The 23,476-nt window shown below is 48.2% G+C and overlaps 1 protein-coding gene across 10 annotated transcripts in view; it reads left to right on the top strand.

Moving 5' to 3' along the window:
- Positions 1-23,476, top strand: part of EVA1C (eva-1 homolog C) — a 135,440-nt gene that overhangs the window by 62,317 nt on the left and 49,647 nt on the right. For 9 of the 10 annotated variants that reach the window (XR_011565692.1, XM_070785736.1, XM_019956458.2 and 6 more), the window contains 2 exons: positions 2,782-2,934; positions 15,676-15,819. Coding sequence is in view for 9 of the 10 variants with exons in the window: in XM_070785736.1 (XP_070641837.1) it covers positions 2,782-2,934; positions 15,676-15,819 (297 nt within the window). In the remaining variant the exon portion in view is untranslated. The remainder of the gene's footprint in view (positions 1-2,781; positions 2,935-15,675; positions 15,820-23,476) is intronic. The other variant, XM_070785749.1, reaches the window with a different exon arrangement.

Below are 23,476 nucleotides of genomic sequence, written 5' to 3'. Positions count from 1 at the left end.
CTGGCCACCTTTGCCCTGATGTTTACTGCTCTCGCCTTCTCCTTCAGGGAATTTCAGAATGGTTTGATCGCAACCCAGAGTAAGAAAAACATTTTGCCTTTTGGCCCAACATAACCACACACAACTAAAAGGAATCCGTTATTAAACAGTGTTTATCTTTACTTTGTATGATGTGCTTTGATGTTTTCTGAACTATTCTTTTTTTTTTTTTTTTTTAATTTCTAATCGTGACTCACTAAACTGATTTCATGATGGGCCTCAGATGACAACTGGAAAACTTTGATTTGAGGGATCAGCCTGCACGTCCAATCCAGGAGAGAAAAGTGGAATAAAAACATGAGTGGGAGAGAGAAATAAAAGGGGGGCTGTGGGGGCGATGGGAGGTGTGGACTAGCTTTCCTTGTTCTTCCTCCCCATCCTGGAATTTAGCTCTTGTTTGCTAGGGACACCAGTGCTTGTCTGGCTGAAAGGTGTGCCCCTGGTTGCCATTTCAAAATAGAAGAAAACTAGGATTGAGGTGATAGAGTGGGGCTAACATTTTTTCATGATTTTTTTTAATAAAAATATTTAGATGGGGGCGGGAGAGAACCACACATGCAAAGAAATAACCATGGTCCCCCTCAGGTTTTCCTCTGCTTTTATTTTGCAAAGTCCAAAATAAGTGGGAGGCTAAGAAAAGATATTTATCACATGTAAGAGAGGAAAGTTCAAAAGTTAGCATCCAGCATCTATGAATCCTTTCTACAAACGCTTTTCTAAACATCCAAAGCATAACATGGAAAGGATAAGAAGAGGTGGTTCACAGAAGGGCTGTTTTGATTGTTAAATTCACTGAGACATACCAAGATCCTAGAACAAGGCCCAAGTTCAGAGAAAGGGCTCAGTAGATATTAGCTGTTGTTATTTAAAAAATATCTTTGTTGGGGCTTCCCTAGTGGTCCAGTGGCTAAGACTCCACCCTCCCAATGCAGGCGGCCTGGGGTTCGATTCCTGGTCAGGGAACTAGATCCCACATGTCACAGCTGAGAGTTTGCATGTTGCAACTAAAGATCCCACAGGCCAACGAAGACAGAAGATCCTGCAACTAAGACCCAGCACAGCCACATAAATAAAAATAAGACAGAAATGTCTTTGCTGAGGTATAATTTACATAGCATAGCGTTCACTTAAGTGTCCAGCTCAACTATTTTTAGTAGCTGTACTGAGCTGTGCAACTAGCCCATCAGTCCAGCTACAGTACCTTTCCATCCTCTCCAAACGCTTCCCGGTGTCCGTTTGTCATGGTCACTTCATGTCCCCAACCCTCAGCCTCAGAAAACCGCAAACCTTTGCTCTGTCTCTACAGGTTTGCCTTTTCTGGATATCTCACAGAAATGGAACCACATATTAGGTAGTCTTTTGCATCTGTGGTGTTATTATTTTTAGTACTAGTATTATAATGTATTATTATTTAATATTAAGTACTATTATTACTTAAAAAATACTGCTGCTGCTAAGTCGCTTCAGTCGTGTCCAACTCTGTGTGACCCCATAGACGGCAGCCCACCAGGCTCCCCCATCCGTGAGATTCTCCAGGCAAGAACACGACTACTTAAAAAAAATCCATTCATTAGTAAACATTTAAATTAATTGAATTTTTTTGGGGTATACTCCATAAAAAAAACCCAGTGAAGTCTCTTTTCTCCAGGATGCAGTTATAATGTCACCTCTGTATAATGTTGCAAAGAGAATTTCACTATGGTACTCAGATTAAACAAACTTTTATTAAATTCTTTGGGGACTAACCAACCATGAGCTGGAATCTTCCTCTCCTGGGACCCCCGCCAGCAAGAGGGCCCGTTGTTCCCGAATTGCCGAACTTGGAACCAGCTCTTCACACCTCCGAAGAGGGGTTCTTTTTTTTTTTTTTTCATATTCTTTTCCATTAGGGTCTATCACATGCTGCTGGCTGTAGTTCCCCATGCTGTGAGATAGGACCTTGTGTTTCAAGGAGGGATCATTCACAGACATGGTGCCTTGTTTTTTGCTCCTAGAAAAGGAAATAATTTGCTTGTCCATATTTTCTCCGTCTCTTGGTAGATACACAAATGGGATGTGAGAATGCTGTGAAGTTGGGTGGTGAGGTTTAGCTGGACTCCCTCTGAGATTATTCTTGGTCTTTACCTGTGTGGGGGCTTCCCAGGTGACACTAATGGTAAAGAACCCTCTGGCCAATACAGGAGACTCAAGAGACGCGGGTTCAATTCCTGGGCCAGGAAGATCCCTGGAGGAGGAAACGGCAACCCCTCCAGGATTCTTGCCTGGGAAATTCCATGGACAGAGGAGCCTGGCAGGCTACAGTCCATGGGGTCAAGAAGAGATGGACACGACTGAGGGACTGAGCACGCAGCTGTGTGGGTCCCTAGATGACATTTGAGAAAAGGCTCCCTTGAACCAAGAAATCTGTGTCTTCAGGTGGGGAGGGAGAGGAACTCCCTTTATGGCCAGGCTTGTCCTAGGACTGGCCCAGCACGCCCTGGCCTCTTCACCCTGACGTCTCTCCTCCTCAGTTTGGTCCTTGGCGTAATCCCTGGGGCTCTACCCTGGTCCACTCATTGCTCCCCCCCGCCCCCCGCAGAAGGCTCGCAGGGTCAGAGAGCCCCTGGCAGGCAGGGCCACACCGTCTGTCCCCTTCCGGGGGTGCAGCCCCACAGAGGATGGGAGCCTCCTGGGATTCGGGCAATGCTCACGGAGTCCTTCTGGGGAAGCTGATGGTGCCGCTGATTTTGGTTTCTGCTTCAGATGAGTTAAAAAACAAAACTGTGTGTGAAGACCACGAGCTGAAACTGCACTGCCACGAGTCCAAGTTTCTCAACATCTACTCTGCGACCTACGGCAGGAGGACCCAGGAGAGGCATGTCTGCTCCTCGGAAGCCGAGCGGCTCCCCCCCTTTGGTAAGTGTCTTATGTGGGTGCTATCAGGGTGCTGTTGGGGAGACTGGGGCTCTGGTCCCCACTGGCTGGTACCCTGGCTAGAGAGAAAGTCAAGGGCAAGGGGAACCACTCACCAGGGTCTGCCTCCTTCTGCCACCCCCCCGCCCCCGCTCCTTGCGTAATCAGTCTGTCTTTGAGTTAGTCTGCACCTCATCATTATTGAGTGCCTACTGTGTGCAAGGCCCATTCCAGGCTTGGGAGATCATTAGTGACCGACAGTCTATCTGGAGCTGACCTTCCCGCAGTGGACAAGGATGCGACATGAAAGCAGATAATGCACGAGTGAATACATCACATTTCAGGTGCTGATAAGCATTAGGGGTACAAGCACGTGAGGAAAGGAGAGAGGGCAGGCCGGCAGGTGGGGGGTACTGCAGGGAGGCACAGGGTAAAGGGGTGATAGGCATGCTGAGCAGAGATGCGAGGAGGAGAGCTTGCAGACCCTGGGGAAGGTGTCCAGGTGGAGAGAAGAGCCTGTGCAAGGCTCTGAGCCTGTAGGCTGAAGAAGAGCTCACGAGTCATTCTGAGAAATCTGCAGTGTGGAGCCAAGACGACGTCTGAAAGGCCATCATTCAAGTGAAAGTGAAGGGGTTAGTCGCTCAACTGTGTCTGACTCTTTGCAATCCCATGGACTGTAGCCCACCAGGCTCCTCTGTCCATGGGATTCTCCAGGCAAGAATACTGGAGTGGGTTGCCATGCCCTCCCCCAGGGGATCGCCCCTCCAGGGATCGAACCCAGGTCTCCTGCATTGCAGGCAGATTCTTTACCATCTGAGCCACCAGGGAAACATTCCACCCTTCAAAGTCACCTTCTATTATCATTAGGGTTCTCCAGAGAAACAGAACCAGTAGGTGGTAGATAGATAGACTGCTTTTAAAAAATTGACTCACGCAGTTGTGGGGCCTGGCAAGTTTGAATCTGCAGGGTAGGTTGGCAGTCTGAAAAAGCAGGTAAGAGTTGATGTTCAGTCTTGAGTCTGAATTCCACAGGACAGCAGACTGGAAATATGGGTAGAGTTTTGTATTTCAGCCTGGAGAAAAGCTTTTTCAGATGACCCGTCTTTGCTCTTAAAGCCTTCCATGGGTCGGTTGAGGTCCACTCAGGTTATGGAGGGTGACCTGCTTTGCTCAAAGTCTGCTGATTTAATGTTAGTCATATCTTTTTAAAATTTAAATGCAGTGTTTCAGGTGTACAGCAAAGTGATTCAGTTTTATATACATGTGTGCTCAGTCACTCAGTTGTGTCTGACTCTTTGGGACCCCATAGGCTGTAGCCCACCAGGCTCCTCCATCCATGGGATTCTCCAGGCAAGAATACTGGAGTGGGTTGCCATGTCCCCCTCCAGGGGATCTCCCCACCCGAGGATCAAATCTGCGTCTCTTTCGTCTCCTGCACTGGCAGGTGGACTCTTTACCTTTTGCCACCTTTTACAGATTCTTTTCCATCGTAGGTTATTACAAGATACTGAGTATAATTCCCTGTGCTGTACAGCAGGTCCTTGTGGTTTATCTATTTTAGATGTAATGCATCTGTTAACTCCAGATCCCTAATCTATCCCATCTCTTTACTCCTGTGATAATCATAAGTTTCTTCTCTATGTCTAATGTCAGTCGTATCTTAAAAATGCCTTCGAAACAACATCTAGACTGGTGTCTGACCAAACCCCTGGGCACCGTAGTCTGGCTGAAATGACACACGAAGTGAACGATCCCAGTCCCCAGTCTGCGGTGGTGAAGCAGCCTCGCCTAGACCCTCCGTGTTACCAGGGAGAACAGACTCGATTGGGAAACAGCAAAAAAGGTGCACTTCACTCATCAAATCTGAAACGAGCTCCTTGATGTGTTAAATTGCTAGAGTGGATCCCTGGATCACATGGGAAATGAAACATTAATTTTAAAAAGAAATTCACGTGTAAGTGATATCTTGGATCTGGGGGGGAGGTGGGGGAAGGAAAGAAAGTGACCTAGTCACACAGGCAGACTCTCTAGAGGGAGAACCAAAAACCAGTTCACAAGGAACACGTGTCCCATGTCTCCGAGGCCCCTCGCCCAGCATTCAGGGAAGGAAGGCCCTTGGTCGGGAGGGTGGAGGGTGTCTGAAGGGCAGCCCAGCAGACAGCAGAAGCAGCCTGAAGTGGGCATCTGGCCTCTCTTAATTAGCCCCCATTTTAACAGGCTTGGCTGCCATGTGGGTAGAGAGACACTCACGAGGGTGGCTCCCCCTGTCTGTCCATGCCTGGGACCCCAGCAAGTGACCTGTGAGTTTGGAAACTCCAATTTCCCTCTCGTATAACATCTGCAAGCGTTCATGTCTCTACCCCGTCCTCCCTTGTTCCTGCTGCTGCGTTAGATCAAGGGACCATTGCCTGGTCATCTCAGGAGGCCCCCTGCCCCTAGACATGGCTTTCCCCCCAGGGTGGCCGGAGGCAGCCTTCTAAAGGGCCAGTCTGGTCACTGACCCCTTGCACGTCCTTCAGGGGCTCCCTGTGTCCTCTAGTTTGCTTAGCTGAACAAGGCACCCCGGATAACTCGACCTCTATCTACAGAAAGGAATTACACTTCTTAACCTCGGTGTGGGGTCACTTAATATTAATCAGGGGTTCTTCTGAGCAGAAGTTGGTAGATCCACATGCTGGCTGAATGACATGTTCTGGAAGTTGCTGCCTTACATTCCTGGGAAGTTGCATTCAGGAGTTAGGTTAAAAGTGAAAAGTCATCAGCCAAAGAAAACATTAACAGACACTGTGGCTAAAAGACAGGTTCCCATGGAGAGTTCAAGGAATCCTCGGGTCAGTCGTGAATAAGCCTTGTTGACTCGGGGAAAAGTCTGTGAATGGGACACTGAGCCCTTGGCTTGGCTGGTCAGTTTTAAAAGCTTGAAGCCCTGCCCGAGTCACATCGTAAAACCCCTGCCCTCTCCCCTCACCACCCCCACAACTGCATTCATGAGCCGACACCCAGTGTCAGAGACCCACAGGCGCTGAGCTCTGCCGTGTGAACGGGTCCAGGGGAACATGAAAGGGTCCTTGAAAGTGCCCATCCATCTCACCATCTTGGGTCCCTGTCCACTCACCATCTCAAATGCCCATTGATTTTTTTTTTTAGCAGCAAAAGCATTTTGTATCAGAATATAGCCAATCAACAGTGTTGTGGTAGTTTCAGGGGAACAGCAGAGGGGCTCAGCCATACATGTACATGGATCCATTCTCCCCCAAACCTTCTCCCACTCAGGCTGGAAGTGCCCGTTCATCTTGTCTCCCAGCTCCCTGTGGAGGCCTCGACTCGGTGCTCGCCTTTCGGGTTAGCACCGAAGGGCGGGACTGTGCATGTATGTGGAGCCAGGAAACCTTGGCTTCCTGGGCCAATGAACTTTCTTAATCTTACTGAATGCTAAGAAATTCTCTACTCCTCGGCACAGGTAAACTGTCCATGAAGGCTTTAAACCGCACTTGGCGTGTTTGTCCCACAGAATCGTCAGTTTCCCATCTGGTGTAAGCACACTTTAATATCCCCCACTTTAGAAAGCTGGACTCCCTCTTTTGACCCCATGCCCCTTCCGCTGCATCTGCAAGTCTTGTGGGCACTCCCTGCTCTCAGGATCCCAAATCCAGCCCGTTTGCTCCCAGCCCACTCTGGACTTCTCTCATCTAGACCATCTGGGCCTCCTCCCTTCTCCTTGATTCTGTTCCCTCCCTTAGCCACTTCTTTGTTAGCAGTTGGAAGGAGCTTTTCTAAGGCAACTCAGATCACAGCCCCCCACTCTGTCTTCTGTAATTAGAATAAATCCAGTCCCCAGTTGTGGTCCCGCCTCTGGAGCCCTCCACACTCATTCACACCACAGTGCCTTTGCACAAGCTCTGCCTTTGGGCTGGGATGTTCTCACCCCACATCTTTGTATGGTCAGCTTCGTTTCATCATTCGGGAGTCCGCTCGGACATCATCTCAGAGATCTTCCGAGGCACCCTGCCACCATGGCACCTCGCCCTGGTCTCCGCCTCGAGCTGTCCTTGTCTGACTGTCTTCACAGTCTGGAGTCACTTAGGTGCTTGTGGTCTCTCTGCCCAGGAGCAGGCCAGCACTGCAGAGGTGCTGTGTGTCTCTGCCATGAGGATTCCCAGCCAGCAGAGCAGGGCCTGGCCCAGAGTAGGTGCCCGAGTGAATCTTAAGCCCCATGAATGAATTAGAACCACCCCTACCCTGTTCCTAAGTGAGGCGCCTACGCTGGGCTCAGCAAGTGGATGGTTGCCGGCTTGGTATGTGGGCCTGGTGTTGTCATAGCTTCCAACCTCTCGGGAGATACTGAAAATCTGATTTTTTTTAAAATGTAAAGTTTCCCAACTTTTAAAATACTGTGAGAGCCAAATAAAACATGCCTACAGGCCCCATCCGGTCCAAGGGCCGCCGGCGTGAGAGCTGTGCTCTCGGTTCCCAGTTATTACTGCGGCTCAGCCTTAGCGCTTTGAAGAAGGAGAAAGGGCTGTTTATTTTTGGCCCTGGAACCTGGCATGAACTTGGAATGATAGCTGCCTGAACGCCAAGTGGTCAGGGCTCGCCTTGGGCCTCTGCAAGGGGACATGTGTGCTTTTCCTCTTGTGATATAAGCTAAAGTCTGGGGCAGTCCCGCAGGCTCGGAGTCTGGGTACCCAGTGCAGATTGGCACACGCAGTCAGGAAGCAGAGCGGAGCAAGGCTTCAGCTCTCAGTTACTCGGCAAGAGGATGAGGCGGTTACGTAGCATCACCGACTCAGTGGACGTGAACTTGAGCAAACTCTGGGAGACAGTGAAGGACAGGGAGGCCTGGCGTGCTGCAGCGTTACTAGCCACTGTGCTCCAGAGGCTATTGCAATGTAACGAAATACTCCCAAGTTTAATGGCTCAAAACAAAAACGAACAGTTAGCGCCTCACAGTTTCTGGGGGGCAGGGGTTCCAGGGTAGCCTGGTTGGGAAGTTCTTACTTAGGGTCTCGTGAGGCCTCGCGGAGTTGCAGCCAGGCTATCGGCTTGGGGTGCGGTCATCTGAGGGCTGAGCATCCAAGGAGGCTCCCTTATGTGATGCACAGGTTGGTGCTGATTGTTCATGGGTGGCCTTGGTTCTCTCAACTTGGGTCTCTTGAGCGTCCTTGCAACATGGCAGCCAGCTTCTTCCAGAGCCCGAGAGGCAGAGGAGCAAATGGAAGCCACACCCTGTCACCTCTCCAGAGTCTGCCGTCACAGAGACCAGCTGATTCCTCGAGGGAGGAGGCTACATGTGGATGTGAGTTCCGTGGAGGGCCATCCGGAAGGCTGTTGTGGGCTGAACTGTGTCCCCCTAAAATCCCCTTGTCGACGTCCTAACCCCCAGTACCTCAGAATGTGACTGTTTGAGGAGATGCGCCTTTAAAGCAGTGACTAATTTGAGGTAATATAAGGAGGGCCCTCATCCAGTGTGACCGCTGTCCTCACAGGAAGGGGAGCTCAGGACACGGGTGCACACAGGGAAGACACCGTGAGGGCGCAAGGAGAGGTCGGCCACTTGCAAGAAAGGGATCCTCAGAAGGGGCCAACCCGCAGGATAGCTCCAGCTTCCCGCCTCAGAACTGAGAGGACACAGAAGTCTATTGTTTAAGGCACCCAGTGTGTGTTCTCTGTTACTGCAGCCCCAGGAACTAACACAAAGGCTGATCATCACAGCTTTCAAGCAAAAAAATTAGAAAGAGCAGCAAGGCTGATGACCACGCCAGCTGTCAAAAAAGTGATGCTTTTGAACCATGGTGTTGGAGAAGACTCCTGAGAGTCCCTTGGACTGCAGGGAGATCCAACCAGTCCATTCTAAAGGAGATGAGTCCTGGGTGTTCATTGGAAGGACTGATGCGGAAGCTGAAACTCCAATACTTTGGCCACCTAATGCGAAGAGCTGACTCATTTGAAAAGACCCTGATGCTGGGAAAGATTGAGGGCAGGAGAAGAAGGGGACTTCAGGGGATAAGATGGTTGGATGTCATCACCGACACAATGGACATGAGTTTGAGTAAGCTCCAGGAGTTGGTGATGGACAGGGAAGCCTGGTGCACCGCAGTACATGGGGTCTCAGAGAGTCAGACACGACTGAGCGACTGAACTGAACTGAACTGAACTGTCATACAAGTTTAAACACAGATCTGGTGTCTCTATTGAAAGCGATGATGCAAAGACATTTCTGAAAGATCTTCAGGCAAGTCAGATCCTTCAGAACTTACAGCTCCTTTTGGGATTCCCCTGGAGGTTCAGTGGTTAAGACTCTGAGGTTCCAATGCAGGGGGCACAGGTTTGATTCCTGGTCAGGGAACTAAGATCCCACGTGTCACGTGGTGCAGCCAAATTTTTTTTAAAAAAGAAGTTATGGCTCCTGTATTGGAAAAGAAACTGAAAGAAAATAGAAAAGTGGCTGATCAGCGCTGGTCTCAGAGAAACCCCAGTGGAGCAGCATCTGACACAAGAAAGGATACGCCTTCCCACAGACCTGGGCATGGACTCTGGAAGGCAGGCTTCCAGGAAGCTCCCTGGGTGTCCACCATGGCACGTCATTTCCTGCAGCAGTTATACTTTCTGGGTGGGCTCCAGGGGTGCTATTTCCTTAATAAGAGAGTGAGAAAAACCACACAGTGGGTCTCAAAGGCTGGACTAAGGCCACCCCACGGCCAAGTGTGGGCAGGCCTGGACTTTTCAGCCAAAGATCAAGGTGCCAGGGGCTCCCACTGCCAAGAAGTCTCGTAAGAGCAACCCGCCTAATTATTTAAATAAACACAGGTTGTAAAGAGCGATTAAATGCAGTTTCAGTGTGAAACGGTAGCCAAAAATATAAAAATTAAATAGTTGAGTATCTTGTTATCACATGTATTGGGGCGGAGGGTAGTTTGCCAGGTAGAGAGGTGCAAACAAAATCAGGCTGGGAGGGAAATAACCACTTAAAAAAAAAAAAAAAAGAATCCTGCCAATGGTTCAGCGCTCAGTGTCAACAAGGAAATGGTCAGAGCTACATAGGACCTGAATTACCTTGGGCCTCTTCCTAAAAATACACCGTGGGTTCTTTCACTCTCACCAAGATAAATTCTTTTGCTCCCAGGGTAACTATGAGTGCAGAAGCCTGTCTCTGCAAATCACACTGGTCACAGGACCTCCTGGGTCCAAGAGGATTGTGGTCTTGCAAATAGAGTCTTCCCCACACTTTTCCTCTGTTAGCCTTAAGAAATATGGTCAGGCACACATCCTAAGAAAATATAAAGTTTCTGGGGCTCTCAGACATTTCTGGCAAGAGTGTGAATTGATACAACCCTTCTGAACGGCTTGGCAGCATGTATCAAAAGCTTTAATATTTTGAATACCCTTTGACAAAGCAATCTACTTCCAAGAGTTAGAAACCGTCATGCTCGTGTGCAAGTATTTGGCTCTAAGGATGTTTCACGCACAATTCTTTATGGCATTAAACAATGGAAACCATCGGAACATCTACCAATAGGGTATTGTAAATAGAGCTGGCACATTTATAAAGTGAGAAACTATACAACTCTTTAAAATGATGCTTCTGTTAAAAAATTTTCATAAATATGCTAATAAATGAGGAAAAGCAGCATACAGAGTCATATGTATATGATCCATTGAGGGGGAAGGATATTTAAATATAGAAAAGTGACTAGAAGGATGCTCTTTAAAGGTTAGCCATTGTTTTTCTTGATTATGGAATTTACTGAGGATTTTTATTTTCCTGGTTTAGCAGTACTTGTGGTTTTCAAGTTTTCGGCTATAAACATGTATTTGAAACAAAAAAACAATAATAGTTGTTGGACTTCCAAGAATAACTTCATAATTCTTTTGTTACTTCTTTTCAATATAGGTGGCTTATACGGAAGTCATACAGCTCATTCTCAATCTTGAGATGTAGGGTTTTTTCCAATTGATAAATGTGCTAATAATAGATAAATTTCCAATTGATAAATGTCCAAATAATAATAAGGCTCCTAAAAACAGCAAAAATATTCATAATCAACCCTGTGCACCCACAAAGCAATGAAAAATAGTAAAAAAAAAAAAATGAACTACAGGGGACTGCTGCTGCTGCTGCTGCTGCTAAGTCACTTCAGTCGTGTCCGACTCTGTGCAACCCCATAGACAGCAGCCCACCAGGCTCCTCCGTCCATGGGATTCTCCAGGCAAGAACACTGGAGCGGGTTGCCATTTCCTTCTCCAATGCAGGACAGTGAAAAGTGAGAGTGAAGTCCCTCAGTCGTGTCTGAATCTTAGCGACCCCATGGACTGCAGCCCACCAGGCTCCTCCGTCCATGGGACTTTCCAGGCAAGAGTACTAGGGAGATAAATTAGGAGTTTGGGATTAACAGATACACACTACTATACATAAAGCAGGTAAGCAACAAGGACCTACTGTGTAGCACAGGAAACTACATTCAGTGTCTTGTAATAACCTGTAATGGCAAAGGATCTGAAAAAGAACATATATGTGTAACTGAATCACTTTGCTATACGCTTGAAACTAACGCAACATTGTAAATTAATCCTACTTCAATAAAAAATTTTAAGTAAACGGGAAGAAAATTCAAAGGATATATCTTTACTCCTAGATAAACTTCCCATAGCTCCTGGGGCAAATTGAGGTATACAAAGGATCATTTATCATTACATTTGCAGAAAAATTTACATTTCTGAAAAAAATTACCCCAGAGACACTCATATTTAAAATCTGTCTTCTATCCAGATATGAATTTTGTTTTTCTTTTTAAGAAAGTTCATTTTGTACGCTTTCATTTCAAAGCAATGTAAACTCACAAAAACTTGGAAAGTATCTTAAAATCAATAGGGGGGAAGAAATTCTTTCTCATCAGCCAAAAATAGCCCCCTGAGAATCTTAGTGATTCTCCTTCCAGTATTTGTGTGTGTAGTATATAGTATATCTCATCATTCCATATGCCTGTTTTCACTTGAAAGAACCAAAGAAGGCATTTAGTTCAGACTATAAATTATCTAAGTCCCAAAGGCCTTTTGTAGAAGTGCCGCTTTCCCATCTGAGGTAGTGGCCCGATGTCAGTCACGGTAACTGACGAACACCGGATGCTGCCACTGGGCCCTCTAAATGTAACCTTCGTGCAGTACTCATGCCAGCCAGTAAATCAGCACTGCTCTCCGTATGGTCACTGTCCCGCTGAGGAAACAGGCTCAGCGAGGGAGCTCATTCAACCTCAGCGACAGCTGGTGAGAGCAGTTCACATTTATGTGCGCTTTGACTCCTGCAGTTGCTTTGCACAAGTCTCACAGAAAGACGGTAAAAATGATGTTCCTCTAGCTCTGGGGGAGGAACACAGAGTCTCAGGGAGTTGAACAGATAGTAGGTTCTGGGCAAACAGCAGAGAAACCCCAGAGCCCTCCAGGAGCTCCCCATCCAATGACAGATCCAGGCACAAAAGCGGCTAAGGGAACACAACGCGACTCACAGGGAGCGCCCACTGCAGACCCAGCTCCATGCAGCAGCCCGCTCGGTGGGGCAGCCCGTGTCCTGGAAACCCCTACCCTCGCCCCTCAGGCTCGGGGCTGGTAGCCTCTGTCTGCTGTTCCTCCTCAGGGCCCTGCACCATCCTTTGAGGGGTTCATATCCCATTCACGCCTTTGTAAAATCTCTTTATCAAGCCCACTTTACGTGGTCTGATTTGAGCCCTGGGTGGGCTGCCAGAACACTGTTCAGGCTGTTAGTCTTTACTCTTGACAGAGACATGCTTGATGCTCTGGCACTTCAAAACCTCTCCTTCCATCCTCAATGGCTGCCTGACTTGCTCAGTTTACTTCTCTGTCATTTATGAGAACCCCAACAAATTTAGCCCAGCAAGATGCGTCCTTTAGACTGAAGTATTCAGACGCAGTCAGAAAACAGATGCAAGTTGCCAAGTAGAACTGACCCAGGGGCCAAAAAGAGGATGACAGCTTCCGACGGCCCCTCCAGGCAGCTTTTCTCAGCGTAGATTCGAACTCATGGGTCACCCTCCCAGAACACATTCCAAAGCCAGGTGTATGGGATGTTTGCATTTCCTGGTGTCCAGGCCAGTCCACCGGTCCATTCATTGAATTCATCATTGTTGGCTGCCTACCGTGTGCCATGCACTCCAGTGATCAGGCATTGTGGGATTGGACTTGGCAAATAAACCAGAACCTTCATGAAGATATTCAGATCAAGTGCCTTCATAATAATGTTCCTCATCATTTGTTGAGATATACATATTACATACTTTTAGGTATATAACATGCAGAAGGAAATGGCAACCCACTCCAGTGTTCTTGCCTGAAAAATCCAACGGACAGAGGAGCCTGGTGGGCTACAGTCCATGGGGTAACAAAAGAGTTGGACATGACTTAGCAACTAAACCAAACAAGCTATGTTGCAAAAATATGTACATATATATTCATATATATGCCCATATATATACACACACACATTTATACATATATGTTTATATGGTCCATATAAGCATGCTCCATATATTATTATATGTGAGAATATAAAATAAACACATATAAATAAATATATCTAATTTATATGTTTCATATATGTGTGTATGTATTTATTTAATCATCATTTCCTTAAGATCATTGTCTTCCCACCTCTCTGGTGTTTACCACAGATTCTTGCTTTCAACTGGACTCTTACGGATCTCTAAAATATTAATATAAGAGGGAGAGATGGAACTTCTCTGAGATGTGAGCTTCCCCACCTTTATCTAGCTGCATATTGTTATATAAACAACTTATGATACTAATAATATATCATATTCTCTGTATATTTTCTATGAAATATAAGATGTATAATCAACAACCTATCTCATGAGACACACGAGTGAAACACAGCCTCAGCAGAATGCTTGCTGTTACCGTAACTGAGCTGAACTTTGCAGGGTCTCTAGAATTCTCTCCCTCTCTGTTCCCTGCTGTTCAAGCCCTTAATTCCTCCCAACAGGTATGATTAAAATTGCTTCCAAACCAGTCTCCCTCCCTCTGGTTCCTTGTCTCTCCCAGGGCACCCAATAGCGATGTCCCCAAAGGACGCAAGCATCAGGGTGTTTCTTGGGGCCCCTGGCACTTGCAGAATAGAGCTCAAAGTCTCTAGCTCAGCTTTCAGAAGAAGTTGGACCTTGCTCTCTTTTACTTTTCCTCATCGAGTATTGCAACTTACCTGCCCGCACCTGCTATTCCAGCTCAGGCTCAGCCCTGAGACGCCCGCTAAGTGCTTCCGGCTCACTGACTTTGGTGTTTATGCCTTTCTCTCTTGGCCTGCCGGTACCCTGGTCATGCTCCTTCTCCAAGGACCAAGCCCCCTCCTCCGTAAGGCCTGTCTTGGCCACTCTGGTCCCCAGCAATCTCTGCCTCCTCCGACCCCGTCACGTCCTGTCTAAACCATCACTGCTGGTACTCACCCTGTTTCACGTTGCTAGACGGCAGGTCACCTGAATGGGCTCTGTCTTCCAGCCCCATCGCACATCCTGTGGACTCATGGCGGGCTTCTCTCGGTTGTTTTCTTTGGACTGCACATGACGCAGTGCCTCATTCTCCATACGTGTTCAGTTAATATTTAGTAACGGTGAAGATCTTGTGCCAGAGTGCCGAAAAAGCTGGCCAAGTGTTTCTTCATCCATCTGCCCATTCATTCATTCATCAGCTATTGGATTTCCACAGCTGGTCAGGCCGGAAAAATTAGATGATGAACAAAATAGAAATAGCCCCTGTCCTCACAGTGCTTATGTTCACATAGGAGAGAAGGATTCTCAAAATCAACCAATAACTAAACTGTTTCAAAGAGCAGTAACCAATAACTAAACTAAAGGAGTAAAAGAAAGAGTCTTTATTCAGTGTTTTACACGTTTTGCCTGCTGTGTATGCAAGACCAGTTACATGACTGGGCAGAGGCAGTGTAAAATGCAGATGTAGGCCCCCTTGTTCAAAAATGTATAAGGATTTCTGATGGGCTCATTTGTAGAGACGTGGGTGCACGTAGAGTCTGTCATACAGAGTGAAGTCAAAAAGAGAAAAACAGATATCGCATATTAATGCATATATACAGAATCAAGAAAAATGGTACAGATGAACTTATTTGCAGGGCAGAAATAGAGACATGGATGCAGAGAACTGAAGTGTGGACACAGCCGGGGGAAACGAGAGGGGCAGCGAACTGGAAGAGGAGCATTGACAGATGCACGCTGCTGTGTGTACAACAGTTGGTGGGAAGCTGCCACAGCACGGGAACTCAATCATGTGCTCGGTGGTGGCCTAGAAGGCTGGGATGGGGGTGTGGCTGAGTGGAGTGCTCAAGAGGGAGGGGGTGGGTGTATACCTGTAGCTGATTCACGGTGTTGTACGGCAGAAACTAACACAGCATTATGTAAAGCAATTATATTCCAATAAAAACTAAAAAGAAAACAAAATTTTAGTAAATCGCTAATATTATAATATATAACACAATATGATATATAGATAGGTTTTCAGACCATGACAGCAGAGTATTAGAGTAAGCTGATTAAGCCCTTCCAGCACTGCCTGTATAGTTATTCAGCCTTCTGTGGGGTGCTTTAATGAGACGGAAAATAATCGAATAATCACAGCTGATCTCCATGAACTGTGAAGTCCGGCTCAGAAAATAACCGAAGCCATACATGGATTCTAACCTAAAAGTTTTTGATGTCTCCTGCCTCTCAGATTGTCTGTCTTACTCGGCTCTGCACGTGTTATCCAGGAGATGTTACGGGAAGCAGAGGTGCAAAGTCCTCGTCAACAACCACCATTTCGGAAGCCCCTGTCTGCCAGGAGTGAAAAAATATCTCTCAGTCTTCTACGCGTGTGGTAAGGATACACCCTCTGCCAGCCGTTTGGAGATTTTGCCTCCTGGGGAGGCGGTGGTCGTGTGAACAGAAGGAGGTTTGGAGCAACAAGTCATGGCATCTGCCCAACACACCCTGACACTGTGTTGTCTTCTCTCACACTCATGAGGCTTCCTCCTGTCCTTTATCCTCGTTTATAATGTCCATGTCATAAGCGATAGAATTTTCTTGGGTCAAAGGTGCTTTTAGCTGGACTTCCCTGTGGTTCAGTGGTTAGGACTCTGCCCTTCCACTGCAGGGGACATGGGTTCGATCCCTAGTAGGGAAACTAAGATCATGCATGCCACATGGCCAAAAAAAAAAGAAAAGTGATTTTAGTAATCAGATTGGCAGCAAGAGGGGAGGGAAGGAGAAGAATAAGGAAACGGGATAAAGCGGATGTCACTGAGAAGAACGAGTTTAATCTGAGTTCTCAGGAGGCTCTAGAATTTATAGATATGTCATGTAAGTTTACGGAGTATTGCTTGACTCCTAGTTAATCTTCCAGTCTTGCGTTTGGGCCCTAAAATGACTAATTCTCTGGACTGCCAATAGCCATTTTATCGATGTATCCCTGGGGTTAAGCCAACAGATCAAATGCTTAACTATAGCCTTTAAATATGTTACATGACAGCCTTACTTTTTTTTCCTAGTGTCTTCCAATCATAAAATGAAATTCTTGGTTCAATTGATTCCAATTTTATAAAGCGACATTTATAAATCAAGTGTTAATTACCCCCTGAGGGCACCATGGATTTCTAGTTTGTAATCCTGACACGTGGACTGCTGAGGGGTTTTTGTTTTTGTTTTTGTTTTCAAATAAGTATAGAAGCAAGGGAAAAGCAAAGAACGTCATAACTGAAGAACCCAATACTTGTGCTCATGGAAACCTCTTTCTCCCTGCCAGGTACCCCTAGCCTTCTCTTCTTCTTCTTTTTTTAAACAGCTTTATTGAGCTATAAATCACAAACTATACAGTTGACCCCTTAATCATACAAATCAGTGGTCTCAATAGAGTCACAGAATTGTGCAACTCCCATTGCAATTAACTTAAGAACATTCTTGGGAATTCCCCAGCAGTCCAGTGGTTAAGATTCCAAGCTTCTACTGAAGGGGTAGAAGTTCGATCCCTGGTCAAGGAACTAAGATCACATATGCACAGTCAGTAAAATAAATGAAAATTTTTAAAAATTTAAGAACAGTCTCATCACATCCCAAAGAAACCCTGAACCCTTTAGCAGTCCTCCCCCAATCCACCCCTCGCCCTCTAGTCCCACCTCAAGCAACCACCACTTCCGATCTTATGGATTTACCTCTTCTGGACATTTCGTATGAATGGAGTTGGACAACGTGTGATTCTCTGTGACTGGCTTCTTTACCTAGTATGTCCTCAGGGTGCATCTATGGTGGAGTACATGCCAGTACATCATTCCTTTTTACAGCTCAATAATATTTTGTTGCAACCACAGCATTTTATATCCTGAGCTAAATATGTCCTCTGCAATATCAGAGCTGGAATAGGTACAGTGAAGTAACTACAGAAATACAGTCCCAAAATAATAGCGCCCACATTCACGTTCCAGGAGGCACGGTTTGATTTGCCTTCCAGTCTTTACTGGTTCCCGTGTGAAGCAGCTCTGGGTAGCCTGGAACCTATTCTGGTTGAGTTTCCTCAAGAAACTCAAGAAGTCACATGTGTGTTCTAAATCGCTTCAGTCGTGTCCGACTCTGTGTGACCCCGTGGACTGCAGCCTTGCCAGGCTCCTCTGTCCATGGGATTCTCCAAGGCAAGAATGCTGGAGTGGGTTGCCGTGCCCTCCTCCAGGGGATCTTCCGCACTCAGGGATGGAGCCTGCGTCTCTATGTCTCGTGCATTAGCAGGCAGGTTCTTTACCACTAGCGCCACCTGGGAAACCCCAAGAAGCTGCACAGATCTGTCTGAAGTTCCAGTAACTGCAGGTCTCTTGCTGAACGTGGAAGGAAGGGCAGGACGGTAACCTGCAAATAAGGTGGATTTCCTGATGTGCCTTCATGGGCGAGGCGAGGGCCGTGCCCAGGCTGAGGCTCCTTTTAACTAAGACAGGGTGGGCTTTCAGGACCTGAGGAGTCACACATCCCAGCCCAAGCTTCCTCTCCTTCATTCACTCATTCAGCACGTTGTTGGTATGTTTTAGTTAAAAAAGAAAAGACGCCGTTACGAATTGTGGAGGAAGAGAGATGCTCTTAATGGCTCAGTTGTGTCGGACTCTTTGTGACCCCATGGACTGTAGCCTGCCAGGCTCCTCTGTCCATGGATTCTCCAGGCAAGAAGTGGGTTGCCATGCCTTCCTCCAGGGGAAAGGATCGAACCCAGGTCTCCCACATAGCAGGCAGATTCTTTACCATCTGAGCCATGAGGGAAGCCCTGGGGGAAGAGAGATGAGCATTAAACAAATCACCAGAGAAATCTCTCTTTACCCACTGTGATGAATGATGATGCTTCAGCAAAGGGCAGGATGGGACTTCCCTGGTGGTCCAGTGGCTAGGACTCAGCTCCCAGTGCGGGGGCCCCGAGGTTAGACCCCTGGTCAGGGAGAATCCACATGCCGCAAGTAAGACCCAGTGCAGCCAAATAAGTTTGTTTGTTTGTTTGTTTTAAGGAAAGGCCAGGATGCTGTGCAGAAGGATAATGGTGGAGGGGCCTTTTAGTTTGTGGGGAAGGTGGAGAAATCTTCCACAGAGAACCTTCCTTGGAGGTGAATTTGCCCCTGTGCTCTGAGGGGTGGGGAGGCGTGAGCTGGCAGATGCTGAGTGGGAGAGGAGGGGTGAGTGGGTGAGGACGGAGGTGGGTAAGATGGTACAGGAGGGGGCCAGAATCAGGTCCTGTGAGGCCTGGGAGGAGGTGCCAGTGGGAGACTCGTTCGGTGATGATGTTTAGAGTCTTAAAGGACCGCTCCAGCTGAAAGAGGGTGGGCTGGATGGGATGGACGCAGAGACCAGTTCGACTGGAAGCGGGCTAGAAGACATGGTAAACATTGGGCGGATTGGAGAGGTTTGGGAAAGTAGGAAGATAATTTGAGACGCTGGAGGCACCTGGCCTATTTGGAAAGATTGGGGTCCAGAGAAGGTGGCGAGGGCCAGAGGACATGTCCTTTCTCACCATGGGGGTGGGAGCAGACACTCTGGAAATGGATGGAGGGACGGCTTGGAGTTCCAACTGCGTGGCTCTCGTCTTCTCAAAAGAAGTGTGAGCTGGGGTGGTCGGCTGTGAGGATGGGGCAGCGGGGAGGGGAGAGGGGATAGAGGAGATCAAAGTCTGAAGTGAGGGCTGTGGGGGCCGGAGGACAGGCTGACTTCAGGAAGGATGGTGGTGATGCGAGCTGGGTGTGCCGAGGGCCTGTGGGGTTAGTGGTCCAAGTTCTCGGGGACGCTGGTTGGTGGGTACATCCAGCCGGATGCATGAGGGCTAGCGGGGAAACAAGGGCTCCTCGGATGAGGTCAGAGGATGGCAGGGGAGGCACCTGAGTGAGTTCATTGGAGGATGGGAGGCCGAGGTCAGAGAGGGGGCTTTGCTTCTTGGTTTCAGATGTGGGACCATGGACAGTTCCCCCCTTGTCTTCCCTGTGGTTCTGCAGGAGTTATTCTAAAGGGGAGGGGGTGACTCTCACTCTCTGAGCAACTCAGAGTCCCCAACCTCTCCTCCCTGCTCCCCCATCCAAACAGATGCCTTCTCAGGCAACTTCTCATCACTTCTAATCACCTTCTAAGTGGTTGACATTTTAAAATCATTTCTCCCCTTGACGGATGGGTTGTCACTGTGAAACTCGAATCATTAGAAAGTGATTTGCAATGTCTGTGTATTTTTTTTAGATCACCGAATGGGGCGTGGAATGGGGGCATTTTATGTTTAAAAAAAAAAAAAAAACATATTCCCACTAATGTGGAAGTTCATACAGAAAAGAAGGAAGTCAGGAATTAATTTCTAAGTGGATCTGTCTTACTCCTTTGGATATGAGCGAAGAAACCGATTTGAGCTGGTTTAAGCCCGAAGTGAGTTGGTTGGGGAGGTAGCCTACAGGTAGAAAGCCATCTTCAGAAGCCAGACCAGGAAAGAAAGCCTCAGGGCGGGACTAAACTGGAACTTCGCGAGCATGGAGTCTCTCTGTCTGTGTGTCTCTCTGCTTCTCTCTCTCCCCTCTACGGCTTTTCTCTGAGCTTGGGCTAGATGGCATACAGTCATCCCCACAACCCAGGCGATTCTTACGTTACACTTTTCTGTCCTAACAATTTATAAAGACTACCAATCTGGCAACTTCCTTCCAAATTCCTACCAGAGAGCTGTTTCTTTGGCTGGACTGGGGTCAGGTAGCCCCCTCCTGTGATCTGCCTTGGCCAGAGACCATGTGACATGATATGATTATAAACTTGGCTGCCAGAGAGCGGCCCAGCCAACCTCCCACCCTAAACAAGATGCTCTTACATAAGAGCCTCAGGGAAGTGAAGGAAAGTCGCTCAGTCACGTCTGACTCTTTGTGACCCCAGGGACTATACAGTCCATGGAATTCTCCAGGCCAGAATCCTGGAGTGGGTAGTCTTTCCTTTCTCCAGGGGATCTTCCCAACCCAGGGATGTAACCCAGGTCTCCCACATGGCAGGCGGATCCTTTACCAACAGAGCCACCAAGGAAGCCCAAGAATACTGGAGTGGGTAGCTATCCCTTCTCCAGAGGATCTTCCTGACCCAGGAATCGAACCAGGGGTCTCCTGCATTGCAGGCAGATTCTTTACCCACTGAGCTATCAGGGCCAGGAAGGCCCACCCCACTGGTGTCTATTCCAATACCCGGCTTCTAACTGTGGTCTCCACTGCCCAGCAATCTTGAGGTGCCCACCCAGTACCCCAGTCCTTGGGTTGGGGTGTGGGTGAGCACTGTGTTCCTTGCCCTCATGGGATGGAATGTGGTGATTCCAGACCCCGGTGATGTAGCAGACCAGGAGGGCTTCCCAGGGGAGTGGGTCAAGTGAGACCAGGTGAGTAAGAGTCAGCAAGGTGAAGGGCAGGCAAATACTGGGAGGTGAGCACAGGGCTGAGGGCCCTTGGAGATGGGAGAGTGAGGATTGGCTTGTAGCTGAGGGCACCTGGTGGCTGAGACAGTAAAAGAATCCGCCTGCAGTGCAGGAGACCTGAGTTCAATCCCTGGGTTGGGAAGATCCCCTGGAGAAGGCAGTGATAACCCTCTCCAGCATTCTTGCTTGGGAAAATCCCACGGACAGAGGAGCCTGGTAGGCTACAGTCCAGGGGTCACAGAGAGCTGGACATGACTTAGCAACTTAACACTAAGGGCAGAGGGGAGCCTTTGGAGGGTTTTTCCTGGGAATGTAAGTAATTTGCATTTTAATAAGAACACGCCTCCTATTTTTTGGCTTCAGTTAATCCTGCTTCTCCCTCCCTCACTGCTCTTTGGCTGGGCTAGAGTTTCAGCCTCTCCGTGTACCCTCAGGGGAGTGATCCAGGCTGCAGGCCTTTTGCTCTTTGAACTGTAGGCGGCGGGTCTGGCTGATGTCAGACCCTTGGTCATTGATTGTGCTGGGAGGTGTTTTGCTTGAGCACTCTTTTGCTTTGCTTTGCTTGAGCACTCTTCTTTAAGGCATGAGGTCCTGGCTCTCAGTTTTTATCCAATTTAGTTATTAGCCACACTTCTTGGGTGGGATTAGGTTTTAGACTTTCTTCCTAACAGGAGGAGGCAGACCCAGAGAACTTGATCAGCTTTTCCCCCTCTCCTTCTCGGAGAGGACTTCTCCCTGGGCCCAAAGCCAGTGATCCTGAGGGTCACTGAGACAGAGGAACATCCCGCATCCCTGCCCTGACAGTTTCTGAGAGGGACAGGAAACATGCGGACCTCATGAGGAGTCTGCGGCTCCTCCCAGGAGGTGGGCACCAAGAGGATGTGGGGACAAGAAGGATGGTGGTGCCAGAATGGGGGGTACCTCCTTCAGTAGGTGCTGGCATTGGGGGACAGGAGGGATAGAAAGTGCTGGGACTGAGGACAGGAGGAATGGGTGGTGCAGGTTTGGGACAGGCAGGATGAGGGGATGCCAGGATTCAGAGATGCCCGAGCAACGTGGGTGCCTAGTGAAAAACAACAACAGTAAAGCAGAGGTCTCTTTTGTCTCTGATGTGAAAAATTACTTGGGGCTCTCATTTCAACCCGTGGAGGCTTCTTTATTAAAGCTGCTCTGGTCCAGGCTTGACACAGACTCATTCAGGGAGAAAATAAATTCGGGAAGGGGGCCTGCCTAAATTTAGCAAACCATTGGAGCCCATTAGAATCATCATCTCTGGTTTTATGTAACAGACTTGAGAGGGACGATCTGAGTGGGAATCGCTTTGTGTCTTGGTGGTGGTGGTTGTTCAGTCACTCAGTCGTGTCCGGCTCTTTGGGACCCCGTGGACTGTAGCCCGCCAGGCCTCCCTGTCCTTCACCATCTCCAGAGCTTGCTCACACTCACTGGGTTGGTGATGCCATCCAACTGTCTCATCCTCTCCTTTATCCAGTTGCCAGAGGCTGAATGTCCCCGTGTCACAGAAGAGAGCAAGGGCATGTATGAGTGAGACTAGGAATTGAAGCGTCACTCTTGACTAGGTGATCGTGCGTCTCTGAGCCCCAGTTTCCCATCTGCAGGGATGGGGGTGTTACACATCTTCGCTAAGAGGACTGCACGAGAGGCGTGATTTAAATGCTGAGCACAGGAGCCCACGCTCAGTGGGAGCTCCATGAAAAGTGGTTTGCTGGCTCCCCCAGTCGTTCAGACAGTAAAGACTTCACCTGCAATACAGGAAACCCAGGTCTGATCCCTGGGTCTGAAAGATCCCCTGGAGGAGGGCATGGCAACTCACTCCAGTGTTCTTGCCTGGAGAATTCCATGGGCGGAGGAGCCCGGTGGGCTGCAGTCCAAGGGGTCACAAAGAGTCAGACAGGACTGAGCAACTAACACTTTTCACCTCAAATGGAGATGGGTTTGTGGGGTGGTAGTAATTCACACCCAGTGTCTGTCCTTATTCTGAATCAGTTTGAAACAGGACATACGAGAATCTGACAGGTGTGTTCATAACTGTTGTTATTTTAAAGGTCCGAAAAGATTCTCCCACCGTGAGAGCCATTTTCCAGCAGTAAATGGGCAAGTTCCCTGTAGCTATAGCATGTGGAAAAAGTGAAAGTCGCTCAGTCATGTCCGAGTCTTGTGACCCCATAGACTATACAGTCCATGAAGTTCTCCAGGCTAGAATACTGGAGTGGGTGGCCTTTCCCTTCTCCAGGGGATCTTCCCAACCCAGGGATCGTAACCAGGTCTCCCATATTACAAGCGGATTCTTTACCAGGTGAGCCACAAGGGAAGCCCAATCTATAGCATACACAGGCAATTCACGTTTTATTCTGCAAAACTCATCCCACAATGTCCTTCATTTCTGAGCAGTCCGTCTTTCCTGCATTGAAAAGCCTCTGGCATTTTCAGGGATCCCAGCTCTCCTCCTACTGTATCTTGAGAACAAGCCAAGAGATGAGACATGGGAAAGAAGCACCACTCCTGCAGAGAAAGCTCACGCCTGCCGAGGGATCAGGGTGCAGAAGTGATGGAGAGCCTGTTTCATCAGAAAGCACCC

Source organism: Bos indicus, chromosome 1 (assembly GCF_029378745.1).
Source record: "Bos indicus isolate NIAB-ARS_2022 breed Sahiwal x Tharparkar chromosome 1, NIAB-ARS_B.indTharparkar_mat_pri_1.0, whole genome shotgun sequence".
NCBI lineage: Eukaryota > Metazoa > Chordata > Mammalia > Artiodactyla > Bovidae > Bos > Bos indicus.
This window is presented reverse-complemented; position numbering and strand designations above follow the sequence as displayed.